The 21,241-nt window shown below is 38.9% G+C and overlaps 1 protein-coding gene across 2 annotated transcripts; it reads left to right on the top strand.

Annotated features, from left to right (window-relative positions):
* Positions 1-1,085: 1,085 nt before the first annotated feature.
* On the top strand, positions 1,086-20,827 carry LOC101846194. 2 transcript variants are annotated; one of them, XM_005092171.3, is made up of 13 exons: positions 1,086-1,148; positions 4,872-5,082; positions 7,144-7,328; positions 7,736-7,841; positions 8,679-9,954; positions 10,578-10,664; positions 12,077-12,238; positions 13,242-13,411; positions 14,640-14,792; positions 15,423-15,537; positions 16,516-16,693; positions 17,175-17,365; positions 18,747-20,827. In XM_005092171.3, the coding sequence occupies exons 2-13, from the start codon at positions 4,954-4,956 to the stop codon at positions 18,986-18,988; spliced, it is 2,994 nt and encodes a 997-aa protein (XP_005092228.1). In that variant the 5' UTR covers positions 1,086-1,148; positions 4,872-4,953; the 3' UTR covers positions 18,989-20,827. The 2 variants fall into 2 exon arrangements, with proteins under 2 accessions (XP_005092228.1, XP_005092226.1); XM_005092169.3 differs by having other exon boundaries at positions 18,714-20,827.
* Positions 20,828-21,241: the final 414 nt, after the last annotated feature.

Genomic DNA, 21,241 nt, shown 5'->3' with positions numbered 1-21,241 from the left:
CCCTTTCTTCCTTACTCCCACTTTCGCTGCCCACCGCTGTTCCTCGTGCAGTTTCGAGAACTGATGAAGCAATGCAAGAATACCAAGCTTAAAGTAGGGTTTGTCTACATCTAAGTCTTCCTTGTCCTTTCTAATCTATGGCGTTTCATCCATTGTGTTATCTACGTGCGCGTCATGAGTTCAGTTGATGCCATGACTACAAGACTAGTGATCCTACTTCAAATTCCCTATAAGACATTACGCTCGCGTTAAAGCGTGTGTGTGTGTGTGAGTGTGTTTGTGTGTGTGTGTGTCTGTGTGTTTGTGCGCGTGTGTGTGTTCATATGTGTATGACTGTGTGTGTATGTATGTGTGTGTGTTTGGGCGCATGTATGTGTGTGTGTGCGTGTGTACATAATATGCATGTGTGTTTGGATGTGTGCGTGCGTGCGTGTGTGTGTGTGTGTGTGTGTGTGTGTGTGTGTGTGTGTGTGTGTGTGTGTGTGTGTGTGTGTCTACGTTTTTTGTGTGCGAGTGTGTCTATGAGTTTTGAACCCTGAATCCCCCATGGCTACCCGATAAACGAAATCCATATTTCCAGCCGCGAGGTATGCGAAAGCTCCAGCAACAAGAGCGTACAGTGTATGTTTCCCCTTTCATCATTGGGTTTGTTTGCCTAATGAATATGTAGCGTAATGTGCTAACATAAATAAATAATTATTTGGAAATGGGCACTGGGAACGGCAGATCTCCAGCCTTCAACCCGTATGCTCGGGCTCCTTCAACAGAGAGGAAGACTCAATGCGGATCACCCAAGTCCTTGGGACCAGTAAATTGTTTTTATAATATTATTGTTTTTATTTGGTTGTCTCCCTTCCTTTTCACCGGTATTGTTTGATTCTTTCATAAAGAGCAGTGATGGTACCATTTCTTGATTATTTTTTTTCTTCAAACTCTCAAAAGGTTTTGACCGATATGCGTCTTACCCCGAAGTGTCAATAGGCCTAGATCTAGATCTATTCTGTATTAAACGATTCACTATGATGGATTCATGAATAAAACTGCCAAGCTGTTTCTGTACGACGTAGGCTGAGAATGGGTCACGTGACCATTATTATTTTGGAAACATGGCTGCGTACTTGGGGTGAAAACAGCAACGACTCAAGATAGTGAGTGTGCGCTATTCTCTACTTCTTTAGTAATTGCACATTTTGTTGGTGTTGTGTTTTCTATATTGATATGATAAATTCTTGCATGGATTCGGTAGTCTCTTGGAGTGAAATGTAAGGCAACACACATATATGTTGAATGTGCTTTGCATTGGTTGCAGTGGCCCACCCACCCACCGTCTTCCATGGGCTTCTGCTAGATGTAGAGTCTTGTGCCAACAACGAGCAGAATTCCAACAAGGCGTGGAATTATCATGTACCTGTATCCTCAGAACTTGACTATGACTCATTGCGCATTGCATGAGTCGGTCTGCACCGTTAGTGCTTAACGTCTGGTGGGATTTAAAGAGTAAAATAATTAGACAACAGTTTTACTGGAGTCTCTGTTATCTGTCTGAAGTTTATGTCTGAGCTAATCTAGATATCTAGATCTAGATTACTGAGAATAATTATTGGGAGTGTATACAGAACCGGTAACCGGGAACAAAGTCACAAAGTATACAGACCCGGTAGGGGAACTCTTTTGTGATTTCGGAGAGTTTCTGCGCCCTCTTGGCTCAGGGTAGACCTAGGTTCTTCTAGCTAGATCTGTGGCCTATGTCAATGTCTAGATCTCTAGATCTAGATCTAGATCTAGACAGACAGACATTATAAATCTTTAATCTAGTTTCGCGGCTAGGCTAAATCTAGATCTAGATCTAGATCTAGATCTAAATGAAGATTGCGGATGTCTTTTCGATGAATGATCGTTTTTCCTCCGTTTTGGAGTGGAGGAATCGCAAGTCGCAATTTGAAGAAAAGAACAATGTCATAATTTCAATCGAGCAGTCACCCTCTCTATTTATCTCTCTCTCTCTCTCTCTCTATCTCTCTCTCTCTCTCTCTCTCTCTCTCTCTCTCTCTCTCTCTCTCTCTCTCTCTCTGTCTCTCTCTCTCTCTCACACACACACACACACACTCACTAGATTTCTACCGGGTCTGAGAGCTGAAACTTCCCGAAATCACAAAAGAGTTCCCCTACCGGGTCTGTATACTTCGTGACTTTGTTCCTGGTTACCGGGTCTTTATACACTTCGATAATTATTGTGGTCATCCCTCTATATCTTGATCTAGATCTAGATCTAGATAGATCTAGATTTCTAGATCTGGATCTATACTAAATAATGAATACTGGCAACAATCTTCCAGAATGCACACTTTTATTCACATTTGCTGAATTATTACTTTTTCTGGCCAGAATCTAGCAAAAATTTGAATAAAATTAGGCTACTTTTATCATCTGAAGATTGCCATGACAAAAGCCACGCTTCACTCTATTTTGCTGTGGCTTCTTTTAGACTTTAGACAGTTCTTGTAAAGAAAAACACTGAACCAGCAGTGGAGCTCAAATTAGTCTAATCGAGGGGTGTCAATCTTTGGAAGTAAAAGTTCTATTCATTTGAAATAATTAGCCTAATAAGTACTTATATGTGAGGCGTGCTGACAAAATGATATACTTCTCACAATCCACAAATGGAGATATTGACCAAAAATCGACACTTGGGCCAAATTTCTAAGTTTGTTATTGATGCAATATTCATAAAGTAGTAAATGCCTTTTGCTATTTCATACTTACAAATTATACAAACTGTACCTCTAAGCATGATGTATCTATTTCCATAGAGCCCTAATCCGAGAAGTAACTCATTTAGTCAGCACACTCCACATATAGAGGCCTATATGTGTATCAGCAGCTCCCTGCTTTGCATTATAATTGCCTGTTATATTCCAATTGTAGGGAACCAATCTCTCTCACTGCATAAATGACTACTCGTAAATATAGTCTTGAACTGTAGCACCATTATAATATTATCAATAGATCAGATGTGATTCTTAATATTAGGTCCATAGTCAGCACAAAGAATATTTAAAGTGACGACCAGTTGTTTTTTTTACGATATGAAAAAATGATGTGGAAGACATAATGTCACCTCAGAACTGTCTTCAAAGTTCCTCTTTTTACTTAAGGAGGCCTACACTTTGGACAAAAGTGAAACACTTAAAATAAGGTTGGATTATATGTATAATCTGAAAACATGAAATGTGGCTGAAAGGGACAATGAATGGGTTGCCACTAATACTACTAATAGTTAGATAATGGATTTGATTACCCGAGCAAAATAAAAACTTCCTTAACACTTACATTTCTATCGGCGACTAAAGTCGCCAGGCCTAAGTATGCGCTCACTACCACTAGCGACTAAAGTTGCAGACGAGACTGGGTACACTAAACATAATTAAACAATGAACGAACACACTGCACTGAAGTAAATACCAAAGGAAGTCACATGATAACTGAATAGTTGATGAACCAGTAGGCCCATGGATTGTTAAAGCGTGTTTCTTGCTAGCAAGGTTTTTTTTAATTAAAAATTCTTCCAAGGCTTTTAGGGGGGGGGGGGGGGGGTAGTGTTTTACAGCGCTCGCAACTGCATAAGGTCAAATGAGCGCGCAGGTCACATTGAACATTTTCAGTTGGTAGGAATTTTGGGATTTTGCCCGGGTGGCAGCCGAAGCCTACTCTCTTATCGATTTTAGACCACCAAGAGGTCTTTAACGACGCTGGACCTCCGAGATTTTTCGCCTTTGTCAGAGAATTGCTAGGTGTAGATCTTTCCTACCAGAAGATCAGTGATATGGCATAATGGCTAAAAGAATAAGAAGGAGGCTAGGAGTAGCAGTAGAAAGGCTGCAGAAAGAGTCAGGAGCCCAGAGGAGGGGGCAAAGGAGGTGAGGGGATGAGGGCAGAAAGTGGATATAATATATGAAAGCAGACAACAGAACAGTGCTAGAGAGCAAGGAAGAAGGTGAAAGGAGACGATTTTAGAGAGAAAAAATGTTCCTTCGCTACCCAGATTCAAACCCTGGACATTTGAATGAGATGCAAACACCTTAACCTCTAGGCCACGAGAGCCCCCTTTTTCAAGGCTTCAAGCGTTCTAAACTGGTACAGTACTTCAGGGTTTTTCAAGCCTTCGATACTGTTAGTGTTAAAACTAAGGGTTTGTTTTGTCCGGTAGGTTTATTTTAAAAGTTTTTGCGTTCTGACTTTTCTTAAAAGGCCTTGGCACATATATAATTGTTTATTGTTTCAAAAAGCATTGTCATCCGTGCAGTACTCAGTTTGGATGAGCGCCCTTTTATAGATGTCATCGGTCTTGGAATCTCATGTCTTCCAGTTGTTGAGGCACAGAAGTGCTGATATTGCTCTATAAATATTTTTTTAGTGTATTGATAATAGTTTAAATACCAGTGCTTGCCAACCTGGGCGGTATTGCCAACTGGAGGGTGATTTTGGTAATTTTGTTGGGCAGTAGTGGAGGATCTGGGTTTAGACATTTATTGTTTAACATGTTGGTGGGCACTATGAAAATTTTAGCCTTTTAAAGGTGGCAAAAGTGGGCACTTGCTATGAAAAGGTTTATGAATTCTTTTCATTTATTCAAGAGATGAAAAAATGGAAACATTAGAAAGTTATAATGCTACTCAAAGTAAACAGAATGTGAATGTTTAGTTTTTGTTTGTTTTGTTTTATTCGTGATTTATTCACGAATGTTTATTTGCAGAATATTTGTTACTATGGGGACTAAAGAGGAAGCTTCTTTTGTTGCGAATGAAAGTAACTTCAGCCTTATCATGAAGTTAATAAATAAATCATTTTTTTCACATACAATCTCTCCTCAGGCAATACTGTCTGTTTCAGCTTTAAAGGATGTGAGACAAAGGACATTTGCATCATGGTTCCCTTTCATGAAAAGAACTGACAATGAGTCAGTCTCTGTCTCGTGGGCCTGGGAGAGGGCGTGGCTCCCTGAAGTCACGCTTGCCTCCCATTCACATGCTTGGGAAGCATACTCCAGTGGATGAAGATGAGCCCCCTGATGTTCCTATTCAGGTAGGACGCTGCGTCTGATCTGAATAGAAATCTTAATTTTAGTCTTGACACTGCCGGAGGAGAAAAAAATTGCCAGGTTACATCACACCTTTTTTATCTTTATGAATTTAAAGTTTAATCAAACCTGCTCGAAAGGCCAACAGTCTAAAACAATCACCTGTACAGATGATCATATTCTACTCCCCCATGCATTTTTTCCACATTATAATGACACTGTCCAAGATGTATATAACCCGCCTGTCTTTGACAACTACTTTTCTCCTCAACTATGGATGGCTCTCTTGGACTATTGTCACTCTTTTGACTGTCTTGTTGACACAGCTGTGTGTGTATGTAAAATTTGGCTCCTGAATTTTGTCAATCCAAATATTAACTATATTTGACAGTTATATGAAAAAGATATTTCTTGAAGGTTGAGGAAAATAGCAATTCAAAGTTATCATGTTTTGATCAATAGATTCAATACCCGCTGCTTATTGATTCTCTGTTAATACTATCATTTTTATCTGTTTCCGAGAAGGCCTACAATTGAACCTGTTTAAGATGAAATATCAAAGGAGCCAGAAAAAGATTCCATCTTAAATATATTAGAAACATGTACAGGGGAATTTAAAGGGAAGGTTTCTGAGATCCAGGATCAAAGGTCGCCTGTGCAGTTGACTATCAGTGGTCAAAAGTTCATACCTCCCAAATGTTATCCTAGCTATCCTAAGAATGGTATGCATCAGTCTACTAATCCATTGCAGACTGTGCTTGCATCTCATTGATTAACTCACTCAATCCTAGGCTTACATTTTCAGGTTGTCCACTCTCCCTAGAGATTCTTACCCCTTTTTGAAAAATTGAAAAAAATACTAAATTTTAACATATCGTACCCAAATTTGGTACACAGTTTATTCAAACCTTTGTTTGTGTATATTGAATATTGGAAAGCAAAATATGTCATAGTTTTTATGCAATACTCTGTGGAAAAGGTCTATATACACAGTCAAAAAGTAAGCAACTAGCAAAGAAAGGAAGTGCTTTAAAAATTCGCACCCCCCTCACATGGTTCACGAATATAGCTTTTTTTGTTCTAAATTTGGGCTTCTGGTCATAGTCTGTTCAAATGAAAAATGGTTACACTCTTCCAATTAGGCTATAGTCCACTTCACACTAAAGTAATGTTTTCGGTCACGAGAGCGAAATTTTTCATAGATCTACCGATTCTATGAGCGTTAGGGTTGGAGCATTGCGCGCGCATAGGCCTACTGATGTTATCAGCGTTAGGGCTGAGTGAGTTAAGACCACAATTTGACTGGTTAAAAGCAAAATCAACTGAACGTCTCCTTTGTTTCCATCCTTACCCTCACTCTTCATTCGATATATTGAACACAATCAAGCAATACCTGCCCTCCTTTGCTTGTAAGAAGGATTCAGGAAACATTTTAGTCATTAGACATACAATCAGGGCAGCAGGCAGTGATCATATTTCGCACCTGTAGTAATATGGAAAGTGTACATGCAGATGCACCGCTTCAGCACTTTTGAAGACAAATAGCCCTGAAATTTCACGTCCACACTACCCTGACGATCTGTACCACTCAGGGCTCTAATGGATGGGGTAACAGCTACCCCCATACCACACTCCTTCTTCCCTGCCTTACCTGATGGCGTGGCATGAAGTTTAGCTCCGATAGAACCAAATTTTTATTTTTTAAAATGAAAATAAGGGTTGATCGGGCAAAGTATTTTCTGTCTTCAACAAGTGAAAACCCTCAGAAGGGAAGAAATTTTTCTGTTCATTTCTGGGTTATAAAGGTTTCTATCTGAGACAAATGTATTATAGAGGAATTTTTTCAGTGGGCAGGGTGAGATTCTGTCATGACACGTTTCTGTTTTGGACAGGTTTTTGTCTATGGCAGGGCAGGTTGGACTTTTTTTGTGAGAATTTTTCTCTTTCTGGTGTTACTGTTGCCTACTTGTTTCAGCTTCCTAGTGATTATGGATGGTGAGATTTTTTTGACTGCCAACAATAAAAAATTTAGTTCTACAATATGGATGTTTTCTTTTTTGTTTCAGGCGTTCGGTTTTGATACTGATGGGGAAAATTCCTTTTCCTCTGCCTTCGAAACAACTTTCGATGCTACTGATGCTGACGATGCTGCAAAATTTTTGCGGAAAACTTTCAACATATTGCAGCCTGGACATCATGCTTGCAAAAGAGTACCTGAAATGGATGGTGGCTATTTTAACCATTGTCCCAGGTATTGTCATTAGTATTTGTCTTAGTAAAGTTATGATGTTATAAGTCATGAAGCATGTTCAGGAGGATAGTAAATAATTCATGGCAAGTTTAATTCAATATGAGATGTACATACCTGAATATAGCAACTGGTGTTGAATAATGTATTTCCGGTACAAGTTTTTTGTAGGGTTTTTTAATAGTCCTTAAGAGAAACATCATTTTTTTTAATATTTTCATTATAAAAGTTTATTGAATTTGTTGTATTAGTTTTTATTTTGTTAACTTTGATCATATGGAATCTTATCACCATTTCATGTATATTCAGTTACGTTATATTATTACGGTTATTTGAATATATACCAAGATATTTGTGCTATTGTGGGAAAGATATTTTATTTCTGTTATTTTATTTCTGTTGAACATCAGGGGTGTGCCTCTAGGACAGCAATATTCAAGACTCCGAAAATTAATGGAAGAGCGAGCCCAGTTGGAACTGCTCAAAGACTGTCTCTCCAGAGTAAGATCTGCGCAGGTTGGTGTCAGACAATAAGATTTTGTGCTAATTTTAATTTTTCTGATTTTAATCTTAATTAACTGTATGAGTACGTTGCGAGCACAGTGAAACTCTTACTTAACTAAAACTAACTGTGGACCAGTGTTTGTACGTCTTCTAAAGGCATTGATGTTTTGACCCTAAGAAACTGGAATATTATTTTTCATGCTTTTATCTTTTCCAAGATTGGTCAATTCATACAATTTCCTATTATACTTTCACCACTGTATATGATCATCATCATCATCCGGTGCCTTGCCGACTGGCGTGGGCGATCATGGACCTCCACTTCACTCTGTCTTGCGTTGCAGCAATGGTGTCTGTTGTTCTTGCTGCTCCTAGCCATGTTGTCATCTTGTCCAGTATCTTTTCCCTCTGTCTGCCTCTGCCTCTCTTTCCATCAAACTTGCCTGTTGTTACAATATTCTCCAATGCACAAGGCTAACCCACAAGGCAGTGGGGGCAGGTGACTGGTTTCGGCGCCTCCCTCTCGCCTGACAATCTCACTGTATATGATACATTTCTAAAAAGCTGTGATGTATTTGACACTATTGTATCTTTTTCACGGGTATGTGATTCTGTTTTGTAGACCTGTTGTCAACCTGAGCACTGGGAACTTTGTATGTTACGAGGGAAGGATATATTCAACAAGATGTTCAAATGTTCTTAGCCTAAAAAGCAAAACATCCGAAGAACTGACCTATGATATCTGTTCTTCGTATAGAAATGTCTTTGTACTCTTTTTCATCATTTGAAGCATCTTTTTATGATGTTACATTTCAGAAGTTGTAAATCTTTGCTTTCTTTCCTCCCCAGATGTTTGTGGAAGAACTTGAAGGTTTGGTACATATGGAGTGCCGTACAGTGTATGCCATCAGACATGGCTGTGGTCCATCAGAAACTCCAGTGACAAAACTGTACTGCTTGAATGCACTGTGTGAAGACCTGCGTCTTCATGTTGCACACTGGAACAGCATCAAGCAGAGGATGAACACCAATCGCTGGCTGCAGCCTCGTTTAGGGCAGCTCTGTCTCCAGCTTCAGTACATAATGCAAGTGCTGATGTCAGCTGTACTACGTGCTGTGTGGAACCTGGACCAGCTAATACACATTGGCTTTGAAGTGTTTGCACACTGCAATATGGAGACACTCACCCCAGAGATCATGTGGAATATCACACGAGGACTGGAAGATTTCAACGTTGTTGTCAACGGACTCAAGCTGAATTTCCAGCTGGAGAAATCTCATTCTTTTGCCTACTCCCCTTTCTCCTTTGTCCACAATGTACATCCCGCGCTTCTTAACTCGTCATTCAGAAAGCCATTGAGAGTCATACCTTTTACCAAAGTACTCAACATTCTGGCCAATGAGAAATCCCGCTATGCTGCCAAACTCACCCATCACTTTTTCACCGCGAATGAACACTTTGTACGTATGCTGAGCACAGGCACAATGCCTCCATTTGAGTGGGGTGACTATTTGCCTCACCAGCACCAGCCGCACTCACAAGCGATCCATAGCGACACTTCTGACTACCACACTTTTTCTGGTAGCAATGCAAGCCTCAATGCAACTTTCCTCCAAGTCGGCTCGGTCAGAGCCCCTGATTTGTCTAACCTGGGCTCTCCTCTCATAGAGTTTTCTCAGAAAGAACAAGAGTTTGCTGAAAATTTCCTTCTAATTGTTTGCAATTCAACGTCTTTGTTACGTAAAAATGAGCCCCAGAAGACTCATCGCTCTAGGCCTTCAAATAAAAACTCGGACTTGAAAACTCCCCTGAGCCCAGTGGTGGGAAGACCACCCCGGGTGCAATTCCAAGGTGAGACTCCTGTCATGACGCGCACAGATTCCCATCACCGTAAGACAGTGTCCTGGGGCGACAACGCTGACAACACAATTCGCAGTGCTGTGGTGGCGCACTACATGGACTCCCTCTGGACTCACCTAGGCTCGAACCTAGATCTTTTCTTGGATGAACCGGCATGGAGCAACAGGTCCTGTCTGCTCCAGTCAAAGATGGGATCTGTACTACTGTTCAACGACACTGTTACCGCTGTACTCAGGAATATCATTGAACATGTGTGTTACAAGGGTGAGTTGTTTATCATGGAATGCATAGTTGCCAGTAAACTTTTTTTGGTGCACAATACATATTTCTACAAGACCAAGAGCCTATATTTTTAGTTTTCAATCTGTTTATCTTGCTTTTCATTTGTAATGTTGTACAACTGTCAATGTATTAATTGCTTCTTGCTTGGTCATGAGTTGGATTCCATTTAGAAAAAGAAGTTTCGTAGAATGTATCCATCTTTATGCTGAAGTTTTTGTATTATACACAAATTTGATTGATCCTGGAAAGCAGTCATATCAACCGTCCCCCTTATTGATCTAAGTTGTGCCAAAGACATAATATATAGAATTTTGCCTTCAAATTTTCTCTTATAATTTATTCAGTAGGAGAGCTGTCATAAGAATTTGATCTGCCCTTGAGTTGTCCATTCTTTTAGAAAAAAACATTTTGACAAGAAAAGTGTGATAGCAATATCTTTGTGACATATTTGTCACCAGCTATTGACTAGATAAATCTATTGTTTATGTTTACTTGGAAAGAATTGTTTGTATCTATATTATGTATGGGTCATGTGTTTTTGTAGTTTTATGCATTGATTGATCCCTATACACTGCTGTGAACTTTAATTTTTTTCATTATTTCAGATTTATTTCCACCTACCTCTGTCCAGCCTCTGCTTGGTGTTGTCTTCCGGCTACATGCATTGTCAGCCTATGGGGCGTGGGATGCTTGTAAGTAGGATTTGCCCGCAATAGATATTATTTGAAATGTGCAAGCTCCAATTACAAAATCAACTGAAGAATACAGTCAACATTATTATGATGAAATCACTGACACTTTTGTGACTGAGTTAGAATTAGGGTTGTCAAAGAGTCATGAACCCCACAGTGCGGTGCTACTGACTGAAGTGTCTCTAGGCCATTCCCAAAGGGGGAACATTAACCATGTTCTTATGCACAGTAAAATTGTAATTGAAAGTGGGCTGATTCATCAGTGTCGTGCTCATAACTGTGCCTGAACTTCAACAGGGAACTGCTGCTTTTTCTTTCCTAATCCTTCCTATCGTCATTTTTCCTCTACTTCTTTTGTATGTTTGTCATACTCTTGTGACCCGCTCTTTCCTGGGTGCCTTGATAGTCGAAGCAGACTTTGTGCTGTTGAAGCTAGAGAGGTGAGCAGAGTAAGTCTGATTCCCTGTAAAGACTTCTCTGTTGACATCCACCCCTTGGCGCTCATATGACCTTATACAGTTGCGAGCGCTATAAAACCTCTACTAAAACAAACAACAAAGAGTCATGTTTACTGCAAATTTTGGGGTTTATTTGATAAGATTATATGCACGAGTCTTTTGAATGACAAATAGAAAAGATATAAAGTATATCATCAGCCACCTGTTGTAATGTCCTGAGCCGAAAATGCCAGCCCCAGAAAAAGGTCAATACCTTGGAGACCTATGCAATGTTTTTCTTGCATATGCTGAAAACTTGTACACATTTTTTGATAAAGACCAAGAGGCTGATCAGAATAATGAGAAAATATGTAATTTATTGCACTTTCTAGACTGGTCAAGAGGAAGCAGATAATTAGTGGAAGGGGATGGTTTAATATTGTGCTATTACACAACCTAAACTTGCTTAGTCATGGAAAAAATGGATCAAAGGAAAAGATACCAGTACACCACCTTATTTTGCTAGCACCCTCTAAGTTTACAGCTCCTTGTGGCTCAATTCGCACACACAACCAATATCTGCCCCAAAGCACCTGATGACATAAAAACCAGTGTTTGGTAGCTTGATAAATTTCATCGGCATTGAAAGGTAATTGAAACATGTGATAAGCCACATATGACATATCTTGTCAATAATAAAATAATACCTCTACATGAGGTGATTCATGGTGACCAACAGATAAAGACCTTACATTTGTATTGGTACCGGTTTCATCGTGCAGAGACAGTCGTAAAATGAAAGAAACATTTTGTCTCTCTCATGAAAAATAATACTCTCTGGACTTACAACATTTAAACAGATTGTGAGAGAAATCTTATTTTTATTGTTTTTCTTTTTGGAGCTTGATTTTGTCTCACTGGAAAGATATATGAAATCTAATTTATTATTGTATGCTGTGCCTTCCTAAATTTCAGTTTTGAGTACTAGCCTGGCCTCAGAGCCATCAGACAAGTGCCAGCCACGTCCCCTTAGTGGGGAGGCCTTCAGCACACGCACTGGTCAGTATCTACGTGACTTGTTCAAACCCTTGATGAGTATCCTGCAGGACATCTCCCAGTCACTGTCTAAGGATCAGGGTGAGAGTTCTTATCTTCTTGTCGGGATGCTTCTTTAAAAAAAGCTGGGGAAAAGGAAAGAAAAAGAAACAGACAGGAAATTCTATAACAAGTTATGTCCTTTTTTGTGGAGGGGATTCGGAGGGGAGTGGAGAATGGCAGGTTCTATCTTGTCGGAGTTGATTGTTTACGCTGTGAAGCTCGCTCATGATCAAAATGTTGTGGCTTTTAGTCTTGACTGAGCTGGGTTCAGTATCCATGGGAAAGACTCCGCTAATTTGTTGCCAGTCTTGAATTGATTTGGGGAAGGGGGGGGGGGGGGGGGGGGTGATGATGGAATGGAGTACAAAATGAGCATCAGATCCAGTGGGTGATCTTATGATCTTAAATAGTCTGTTTTTACTTCATATTATGGAAACATGTTCAATCAATGGGCCTTACAGATCTTAAAGAAACAACACTTTTTCCCTTTTTATTTTTTGTGAAGGCTTTGAGTATCTTTTTACTAGGATATAGAAACTCTTCGAGTCAATCTTATGCTGATACGACTGTGAACTTTACTTCATTTATATTAATGTCACATTTCGTCACTTTTTACATTACTTGCTGATTGTTACTTGTGGACTTCCATTCCTATAGGCATATTTTTGTTATAGCGATGTCACTTTAAACTCTTGTTGATATGTGAATTTGTTTCTTATTTGATAATATATGTTAAATTTACTTGAATCTCTGTCTTGTCTTTTGAGTTCATCCATTTGTAGTGCAGCAACTCATAATGCTCTTTCATGCATCCTTTCATCCTTTTCTGTTACTCATTTGCTTCCCAGTTGTCAAAATGCATTCTTTTTGTCTGTCACCCTTGTTTCATTCCACTATGCTTCTTGGTCTTACTTTCTCCACATTGCTATCTCTGAATGTTGTTTCATGGGATTTATTTATCAGAATTATTTGCCAAGATACAAGGGGTGATCTTCTTTTCTGATATTTCAATTCAATGCAGTTTGTTTTTGTGCAAACACAGAGGATGTTGTCCAGCGTGCCGACGTTGATCTGGGAGTGTATGCAGGGGTCACATGGAGAATGCTGACCACCTGCAGAGTAGCCCAGTCATGGTGCAGCACCAAAGTGCAACAGTCGCTGTCTTCTTGGAATGTGAACCAGTTCTTACTGCTTACCCACACTGATCTCAAAGTGAGTCGTCTCTTTTAGTACCGAGTGAAAGAAGTAGAATGGATGACAAAATTGATCAAGTGAACATGTTTAGGGTGGGCTGGGAATTCTAAATTTGTTTCCCCATAGTTTTCAATGTTGTTCTGTTACTTCTCATATTGTTTTAATGTGCGTCTTTATTTTATTTATACACAAACAGTTTCACCTTTGGAAAGAAAAATATGAAACTGTTTATATGCCACTTTTATTTATCTCAGTGAGGATATTTGTGTTACAAGGATAATCTTTACTTAAAACTATTCTATGGTTCTATCAACATCACATAATACACAATGTAACACCTGTTCAGAGGGGGTTCTCGTGGCTTAGAGGTTAAGGTGTTGGCCTCTCATTCAAAGGTCCCGGGTTCGAATCCAGGTAGCGAATTCACCTCCTTTCCTGCTCTCTAGCAATATTCTGTTGTCTGCTTTCGTCTCCTCTTTCTGCCCCCACTCCCTCACCTCCTTTGCCCCCTCCTCTGGGCTCCTGACTCTTTCTGCAGCCTTTCTACTGCTACTCCTTTACTCCTTTTTACAGCTGTCTTTCTGCCACACCCCTGATCTTCTGGTAGGAAAGATCTACACCTAGCTTTCTTGGACAAGGGCGAAAAATCTCGGAGGGCCCGTGTGCAAGTTGTGCACGTTAAAGATCCCTTGGTGGTCAAAAACTGATAAGAGTAGGCTTCGGCCGCCACCCGGGCAAAATTCAAAATTTCCTACCTACTAAAAGTATTAGGTGTGTCCCACGTGCCGTAAAACACTTACCAAAAAAAGAGGGGGAAAAAACGGTTCAGACAATTCTATTCATATGCCATTGTTGGGCACCTCTGAGCAGCATCCTGTCTTTTTTCATAGTTAATGTGTCTACCTGAAGGACACACCATAGAGACCATCCAGATGAAAATAATGTCATGGACAGTATTGGATTATTTTTTTTGTGAGCCTGAGCACACTTGTCACTGGACCATAAGAACCCCCCAGTAGAAAGGTTGGGAAATTAATTGTTTTTGTTTCCAAATCTGTAATGGAATTCTTGTTCTTGTTAAGATCAAATCATAATGAAGATGTGGAATTTTCACTGAGTATTGCTGTTTGTAATCATTCTTCCCATACTGTGACTGTTTCTTTTTTGTCTTCAGAAAAATAATGCATTCACGTCTTGTTCACAAAGACTTTTCTCTTACTCTCAGTCCTTCACTACTTATTTCCAGATCCTAGTTGACTCTACCAAGAATGCTTCCTACCTGCTGCAAAGTCTCAAGTTTAGCTCCGAGGGGCTGAGCTCGCGTGTTTGTGACAACCTGTCAGCCTGTCAGGTCACAGGCTTGCTGCAGCAGATCAGTCAAACTAACAGTCAGATGCAGGTGAGACTCTGAATGGATGGACCTGCAGTTCTGGAGTTACAATAAAATGAGACGAAGCTTCACTTTTTGTGTTTTTGTGTGTGTGTTTATCGGGGGGGGGGGGGGGGGTAAGAATTTACCAGGGTGGTGATATATGATGTAACCTACGCCTATTTGTATTGCATTTTTTGTTCATAGTAAATGCATGTACTTTGTTCTTAAATTTTTGTCTTAAATGAAGAAAAGTAATAATGCTGACAGGGTTTCTTATCTTTTTATTTTTTTTAATTGGTGGAGAAAAGTCTCCTTATCAAGATAGAAAACAATAGCAATTGTGATAAAATAAAGCATGCTGAAGAAAATGATTAATTATGTTTCATTTCTTAAAAGATTTTAAACAATACCCTCTCAGCCCCAGTTAGGAGAATTCTTTCAATATAAATGTCATAAGAAGTATATAGTTTGCATTCGAGTGAAACAAATTTCATTTTTAAAACGAGGAAATGAAAGATAAATAGTTCACTGGTCCATAAAATAATAGTCTGCAAACTTGCTACATATTGCAAACAAAATTCAAAGACCTTTTTACATTCTTTTTACATTAAATAGCACTGGCATGATAAAATAACCTTGTTGTATTTTTTTTTCCAGAGTCTGAGTGGAAGTACTACGAAGACCTTTGTCGACAAATACTCTGCCTATGTTACTGCCTTCTTCCAAGAAAACATGCTTCCTTCTCGAATGTGGAAAAGAAAGATACCCCCTGGTAATACAGAGAAAATTTTCTGCTTATATTATTATATATCTGAGGTTCAGACTGCACACTAAGTACTGTAACTGACTTTGTAGGGATAAACAATTCTCTGGGCTGCAAAGCTCAAATGTTCAAGTAATTATTGTTATTTGACTCAACACACGAGGGGCTGATATGCAAAGCCCGCTACATCCATTTTAGCACTTTGGAGAAAATCAGCTTTTTTAAATGCTGCTATACGCACGAACATGCTTAAAAAGATTTTTTGGTGGCTTTTATGAAGTATGTGTTGGATTTTGGGAAAAAGCATTTTGTGCATCTGATAGCCGATCTCGATTTTTTCCAAAATATCGCTTATCGGGTTTTGCGTCTGACCCCCTCATGTTTTGTGTAAATGTTTGGGTTTTTTTCAGGGAGAATTTCTGTTTTGGCATTCATTTGAATTGAAACGTGAAAGTAGGATGTCGGTTTCTGTAACTTAGAAACAACCAAGAAGATTATCACATATATTGAAATGAAACTGGGGTTGCAGCCCAGAAGAGAATTAATTTTATCCGTTCATATATATATATTCTGCTCCCAAAAGAAATGTATGTGTGGGTTTTGCCAAATCAAAGGGAAATTCAAAATTTCAAAATAAGTTAATTCAGAGTTGAAAATTATTTCCTGTTTATCTAAAGTTAGAAAAAATGTACACTTTGTTAATTTCTACCTTCATATTTCTCTTTCTCTAAAAACTGATGTTGGGTTCTTTCTGTACATGTCAAGGAAATGATTTTGTTGAAGACAAATACCAGATAATAAATATCTGAATTCAAGTTATTTTAGTTCAATCTGTTGGTTTTAAATTGAAAATCAAAAATGTCTTTATGAAATACTCATCTTTCCACGACGTAATATCCAGTGGAAAATCACAAGCGAACAGCAGCTGGGGGAGTAACAACAAAAACAAGGCAGTGAATTCACCAACATTTATATGCTGTATCTCAGATGACCAGGCTGAGGCCAACCAGTACACTGTGGACATTCTGGACAACCTGCTATCTCCTGTGGTGCGAGGCATCAACTACCTGTCTGCCGCCTCACAGATCAGCATCATCTCCATGGTGACGGTCAGCCTATGCAATGCTTGGATCGCCTGCATCCTCAAAGAAAAGATCAGGTTCAGGTACGGTTGGTTTTCTTCGTCAGCCCAGTGAATGGATTCTCTTTGTGGACTTGTCCACCAATTTCAAGCAAGAGATTTTGATGCATTGTCCACCAATAACACTATGTATACTTGACCCATTATTCTGTTTTGGGGGGAGGAGTGTTTGTAAAACGGGATATCACCTAGGAGGCGTTTATGACCTTGGTGTAAAATATCATCAATGTGTTAATTTAAAAAACTGAAACTCTTCATAGTATGACCATTTTCAACATGATATGCTTAATTAAGAGAGGATATCTCCAATTTTTTTTACTTTCTCCAATAGGATCAGGCAAATGAATAGTGAGCAATTAAAACTCTCAAAATGAATTGAGTGCGAAAGTACCTAGTTGGGAGTTCAAGTCATGGTCACTCATGGAGTAGTCCAGCTTTGACATACCTTTTTTCTTTGTAATAGTTTTTCTTCGTTTGACAATCTCATGACATTTGTACTTTCCAGCTTATGGGGTGCTGTTCAGCTAGGCATTGACTTCAGCCATGTACACACCAAGCTGGGGGCCATGCTGGAGAACGAGGAGGTGAGGCAGAGCATCACAGACCTAGCCATCTTCCAACAGATGAGGGGCATCGTCATCTTACTCAAGCGACAGCCCTCACAGAAACAGCCGGTCAAATTGATGGACTCTATAAGTAAGTTGTAGTTTGTATTCAAATCTTTTTTTTTCATTTTGTAAATTCAGTTGTACCATGAAACAAAATGAAACTTTAGCTCCTGTAAATATTTTTTTATTTTGTAGACCACAGGCATACATTACAAAGAACACATAGCAGGGTACTAAGTACTGGGATACAAAAAAAAAACAACAACAACTTGGCATGATAGTAAGAAGCTGAAGCATCTTTAAAAACTTTTTTGAGAAAAACAAAGAATATGGGAATTTGTGTATACAAAAATACGTCCTTTTCCTCGTAATTTTCCTACCTTGAAGACTTTCTTCTTTCATGAAAAGGTTGATCAGTTTTAAAAAACTTTTTTCCCTGTACTTTTCTTTTGTCACCACTGAGACTGATTGCTGTTCTAAGGCAAAGAAGTGGGTCATCTTTGTCAGGCGATAGGGGCACGGAGAAGAAATTTTGCAAGAAAAGTGACCCCACTTATCTCGGACTATCTCTGGCAACATTTTGGTTGCTAATTATGTTATTATCTGTCTAATGCAGAGGCTTAAATTTCCAAGTAGAGTCTGGTTTAAAAAATAAATTCTGGTTGTATCGAGAATAATTCCACTTTTCACAATAACCTACACTGTACCTGTAAGAGTGTTTGACTTCCCTGAACAATACTTTTTTTTAGATAACAATGATATTGAAGTTCATTTGTACTATGCTCATCCCAGTGTTTCTCAAGACCCGTCACAGTGTTTTCACGAGCAAACCGTGCTTGTGTCCTCTTACCTCTTCCTCCTACCTTTTTTATTTTCTTTTTCCTTCAGAAGTGCTTCCTTTGTATTTATTGTATCTTGTAAATTGCTATATAAAAGTATTTGTCTATGATACTCTTTCTGTTCTCTGGTAAATATTGCCCACCTTTTTTTTTTCTACACATTTTTGTAATGAACCTTTTGCCTGTATCACTGAACTTCCAGCTTCCTTTGTTCCTCATTAATTGCTCAGCATGTCATATCCTATCAGTTTAACTGCTTGTTGAAAATGAAAGCATCCACTCTCCATGCTTTATTGTTTAAAATACTAGGAACTCGGAGGAAATGTTACTTAATGCCTACCACAGATTTCCTCCATTTGACTACCTGGATGTTTTTTGTAACCCATTAAATCGAGTAATAATGTCTATCATTTGTTTTCAAGCCTGCATCCTTTGTTTGTTTTTTTCAGTTTTTCATTTTGCATGATTGAGTTATTGCTTTTCCATTCCCCCTTCCCCCCTTTCTGTATTCCAATTCTCCCCACCCTGTGTTCCTTCTTCTCCATTCCCCTCCCCCTCCCCGCTCCCCATTTTTTCCCCTCTCCTTGCCCCTCTCAGTGTGTGACACTGCTGCCTCTGTCCCCTCGCCAGAGCCTGGCTCTACAATCAACTCAACCACCAGCCCCTCTGTGGCAACGACAAGTGCAATAACATTGGGCAATGGGGCCCACAAGTCGCAGCGAGCGCTGAACCACCCTCAGCTGTCACAGGAGGAAGAGATAGATGTGGCCACGGTACCCAACATGCAGGAGTGGCTGGCCCTGAGGGCCATCGGTGGATCGAAGCAGTGGAAGTTTCCGGCTTGTTTTTCCAGAAGTTCCAGTGATGAATGATTGTTGGGTAGCGTGAGTTGAAGAAAAAAGTAGACTATGTGATCTGCACTATTTTTTTAATGTTTATGTTCAGTTAAAATGATAAAAAATACTGAGCATACATTCATTCTGCACTATTTATGTATTTGTGAGGTGTTTCGGACATTAGTGGAGAATTCTCCAAGGTGCTGAAAATCTGTCTTCTTTTGGGCCAAATAACGCGTGCACATGGGAGAGAAGATAGCTTGGGATGTTGGTCCTCAGCCTATTGCTCCAAAAGAGGAGTGTGATGAGGTATGGTATGAGGGGCAAAGGAATGCATCTTCTTTGTCCTTGAATATAAATGTATCGTAGGTTTTTCAGGCAACAGAGGACAGTCTTTACAGATTTTTTTTTTCTTATGAGGGAGGGGGGGGCTGATGGAACAATTTTCCTCTTGTGTCCGAAACTCCTCATATTCTAGTCTAAATGTGTTAATTGAACAAATGTGGCAAAGAACAAAAAATGTGTTACACTACACAGATATTTAATTTACTTTCATCTTAATAAATCCCCAAGTCTATGACTTGTCAGTAAGTTGTTATGGATCTGAACTGATAATGAATTCCTTTTCTGTTTTCATACCTGGATTCAAACAGGTGACTAAAATCCATGCTTATTGTTAGTGGTGTGATGAGCAATAATTGAATTTCCTGGAATTTACGTGTCTGTCAAAAATTACGCATATTCACTTGACTTTTTGTCTTTGATTGAAGTATGATGTTGACACAGGCAAATTATCCTCTTTTAACCGTAGTGCCCCTGAATATTGTAACTGGTTAGGAATTATCGAGTGGTTTGGTTTTAGCCTTGCATGTATGCGTGTATACTCCCTTGTTGTCTTGCGAGTCCTGTACCAATATCTGTGAATCACCAGATGGGCCTTTGTGTGGGATTAGCTTACTCTTACACTGAGCAAACTGATAAGGCTGTGATTAGTTGCATTTTGTAATTCCAATTATATGCACTGTTGGAACCTCTGTGCTGGAATCACGGATTCCATCACAATACCATCTTATACCATATCTCCCTGTAGTGATGATACTAATATTTTAATATTTATTACCTATGTCATGTTTGGGGGTTTTGGTGAGAGTGGGGGGGAGGGTGTTGTTGTAATTTTTTCTTTTCCCTCCATTAGCAACCCCTTACTGCAGTTAATGCAGTTTCCAATTGCTGATCTGTTGTTTTAGCTTGCTTTGAAATTTTTTGACAAGTGTTGATTTTATTACATTTGTGATTGCTGACTCTCTTAAATTGGATCTGATCGGTATAAACGTTGTACTTCTTTATATTTTATTTGATCTCATTTATTTGTACATTCAGTTTACAAGTTTTCAAAAGAATGTTTTTAGTTGTTAATTTTATTCTTAAGGAGAGACACTTCTGAGACAACAGGTCTCTTTAATGGATAGTTGACACTTCTAAGATAGCCTTATAGATTCTTCAAAACTTCAATCCCATTTGGTTGCTGCACAGGGGCAACTGAGGTCTGAGACCTGCAAAATAAGATAATGATCATGTTTATCAAATTGCTTTAACCGTTAGCATAATATCATGCAAAATTGCTGTGAGTATTCCTAACAACGTATACTAGCCAACCACGTATGGATTTTTAATCATTTTAGTTACTTAAGTTTTGTCAGGTACATGAGTTGAAAAATTTATTACCACGAAATATCCTGTTCCATTTTTTAAAAAGTATTCTTGATAAAAACCGCTCACAAGCACAATTTTTATTCTCTAGACAAATCTTTATCACATTATGAACACCAAGCCTGTAATAAGGGGCTTGCAAAGTTTTAAAGAAATGAAAAAAAAGTATTTGAAAAACTATTATGGTGACCCCACCCTCTAAAACTTTTTCAATTTGAGAAAATCGAAAAAAACACGTTTTTTATGGCTTGTAGCGTTTTTAGGTTGCAAATATCAGTATTGAATACATTGGCAAGGGAAAATTTTGTATCAGTGTTCAGAAAATAACAACCCTTTGCCCTTTCAACCTATTTCAACCCTTTATTTTTCCTGCTTTTCTTTTTTTTTCATTGGTAGGTTTGGGACTTGGACCAATGTGTTCAGGATATATTTTTCTGTTTACAGATGATTGACACATGTATTTTACCACCAACTCAACCTCTCTTACGTGAATGGAAAGCCGTGTCTCCTCTTAAATTATGTATTTTCTGTGTGAAATATATGAAGCTCTGTTTCCGTTAAAATGGCTGAGAGGCTGGC

This window comes from Aplysia californica, unplaced genomic scaffold (genome assembly GCF_000002075.1).
Source record: "Aplysia californica isolate F4 #8 unplaced genomic scaffold, AplCal3.0 scaffold00041, whole genome shotgun sequence".
Lineage (NCBI taxonomy): Eukaryota > Metazoa > Mollusca > Gastropoda > Aplysiida > Aplysiidae > Aplysia > Aplysia californica.
This window is presented reverse-complemented; position numbering and strand designations above follow the sequence as displayed.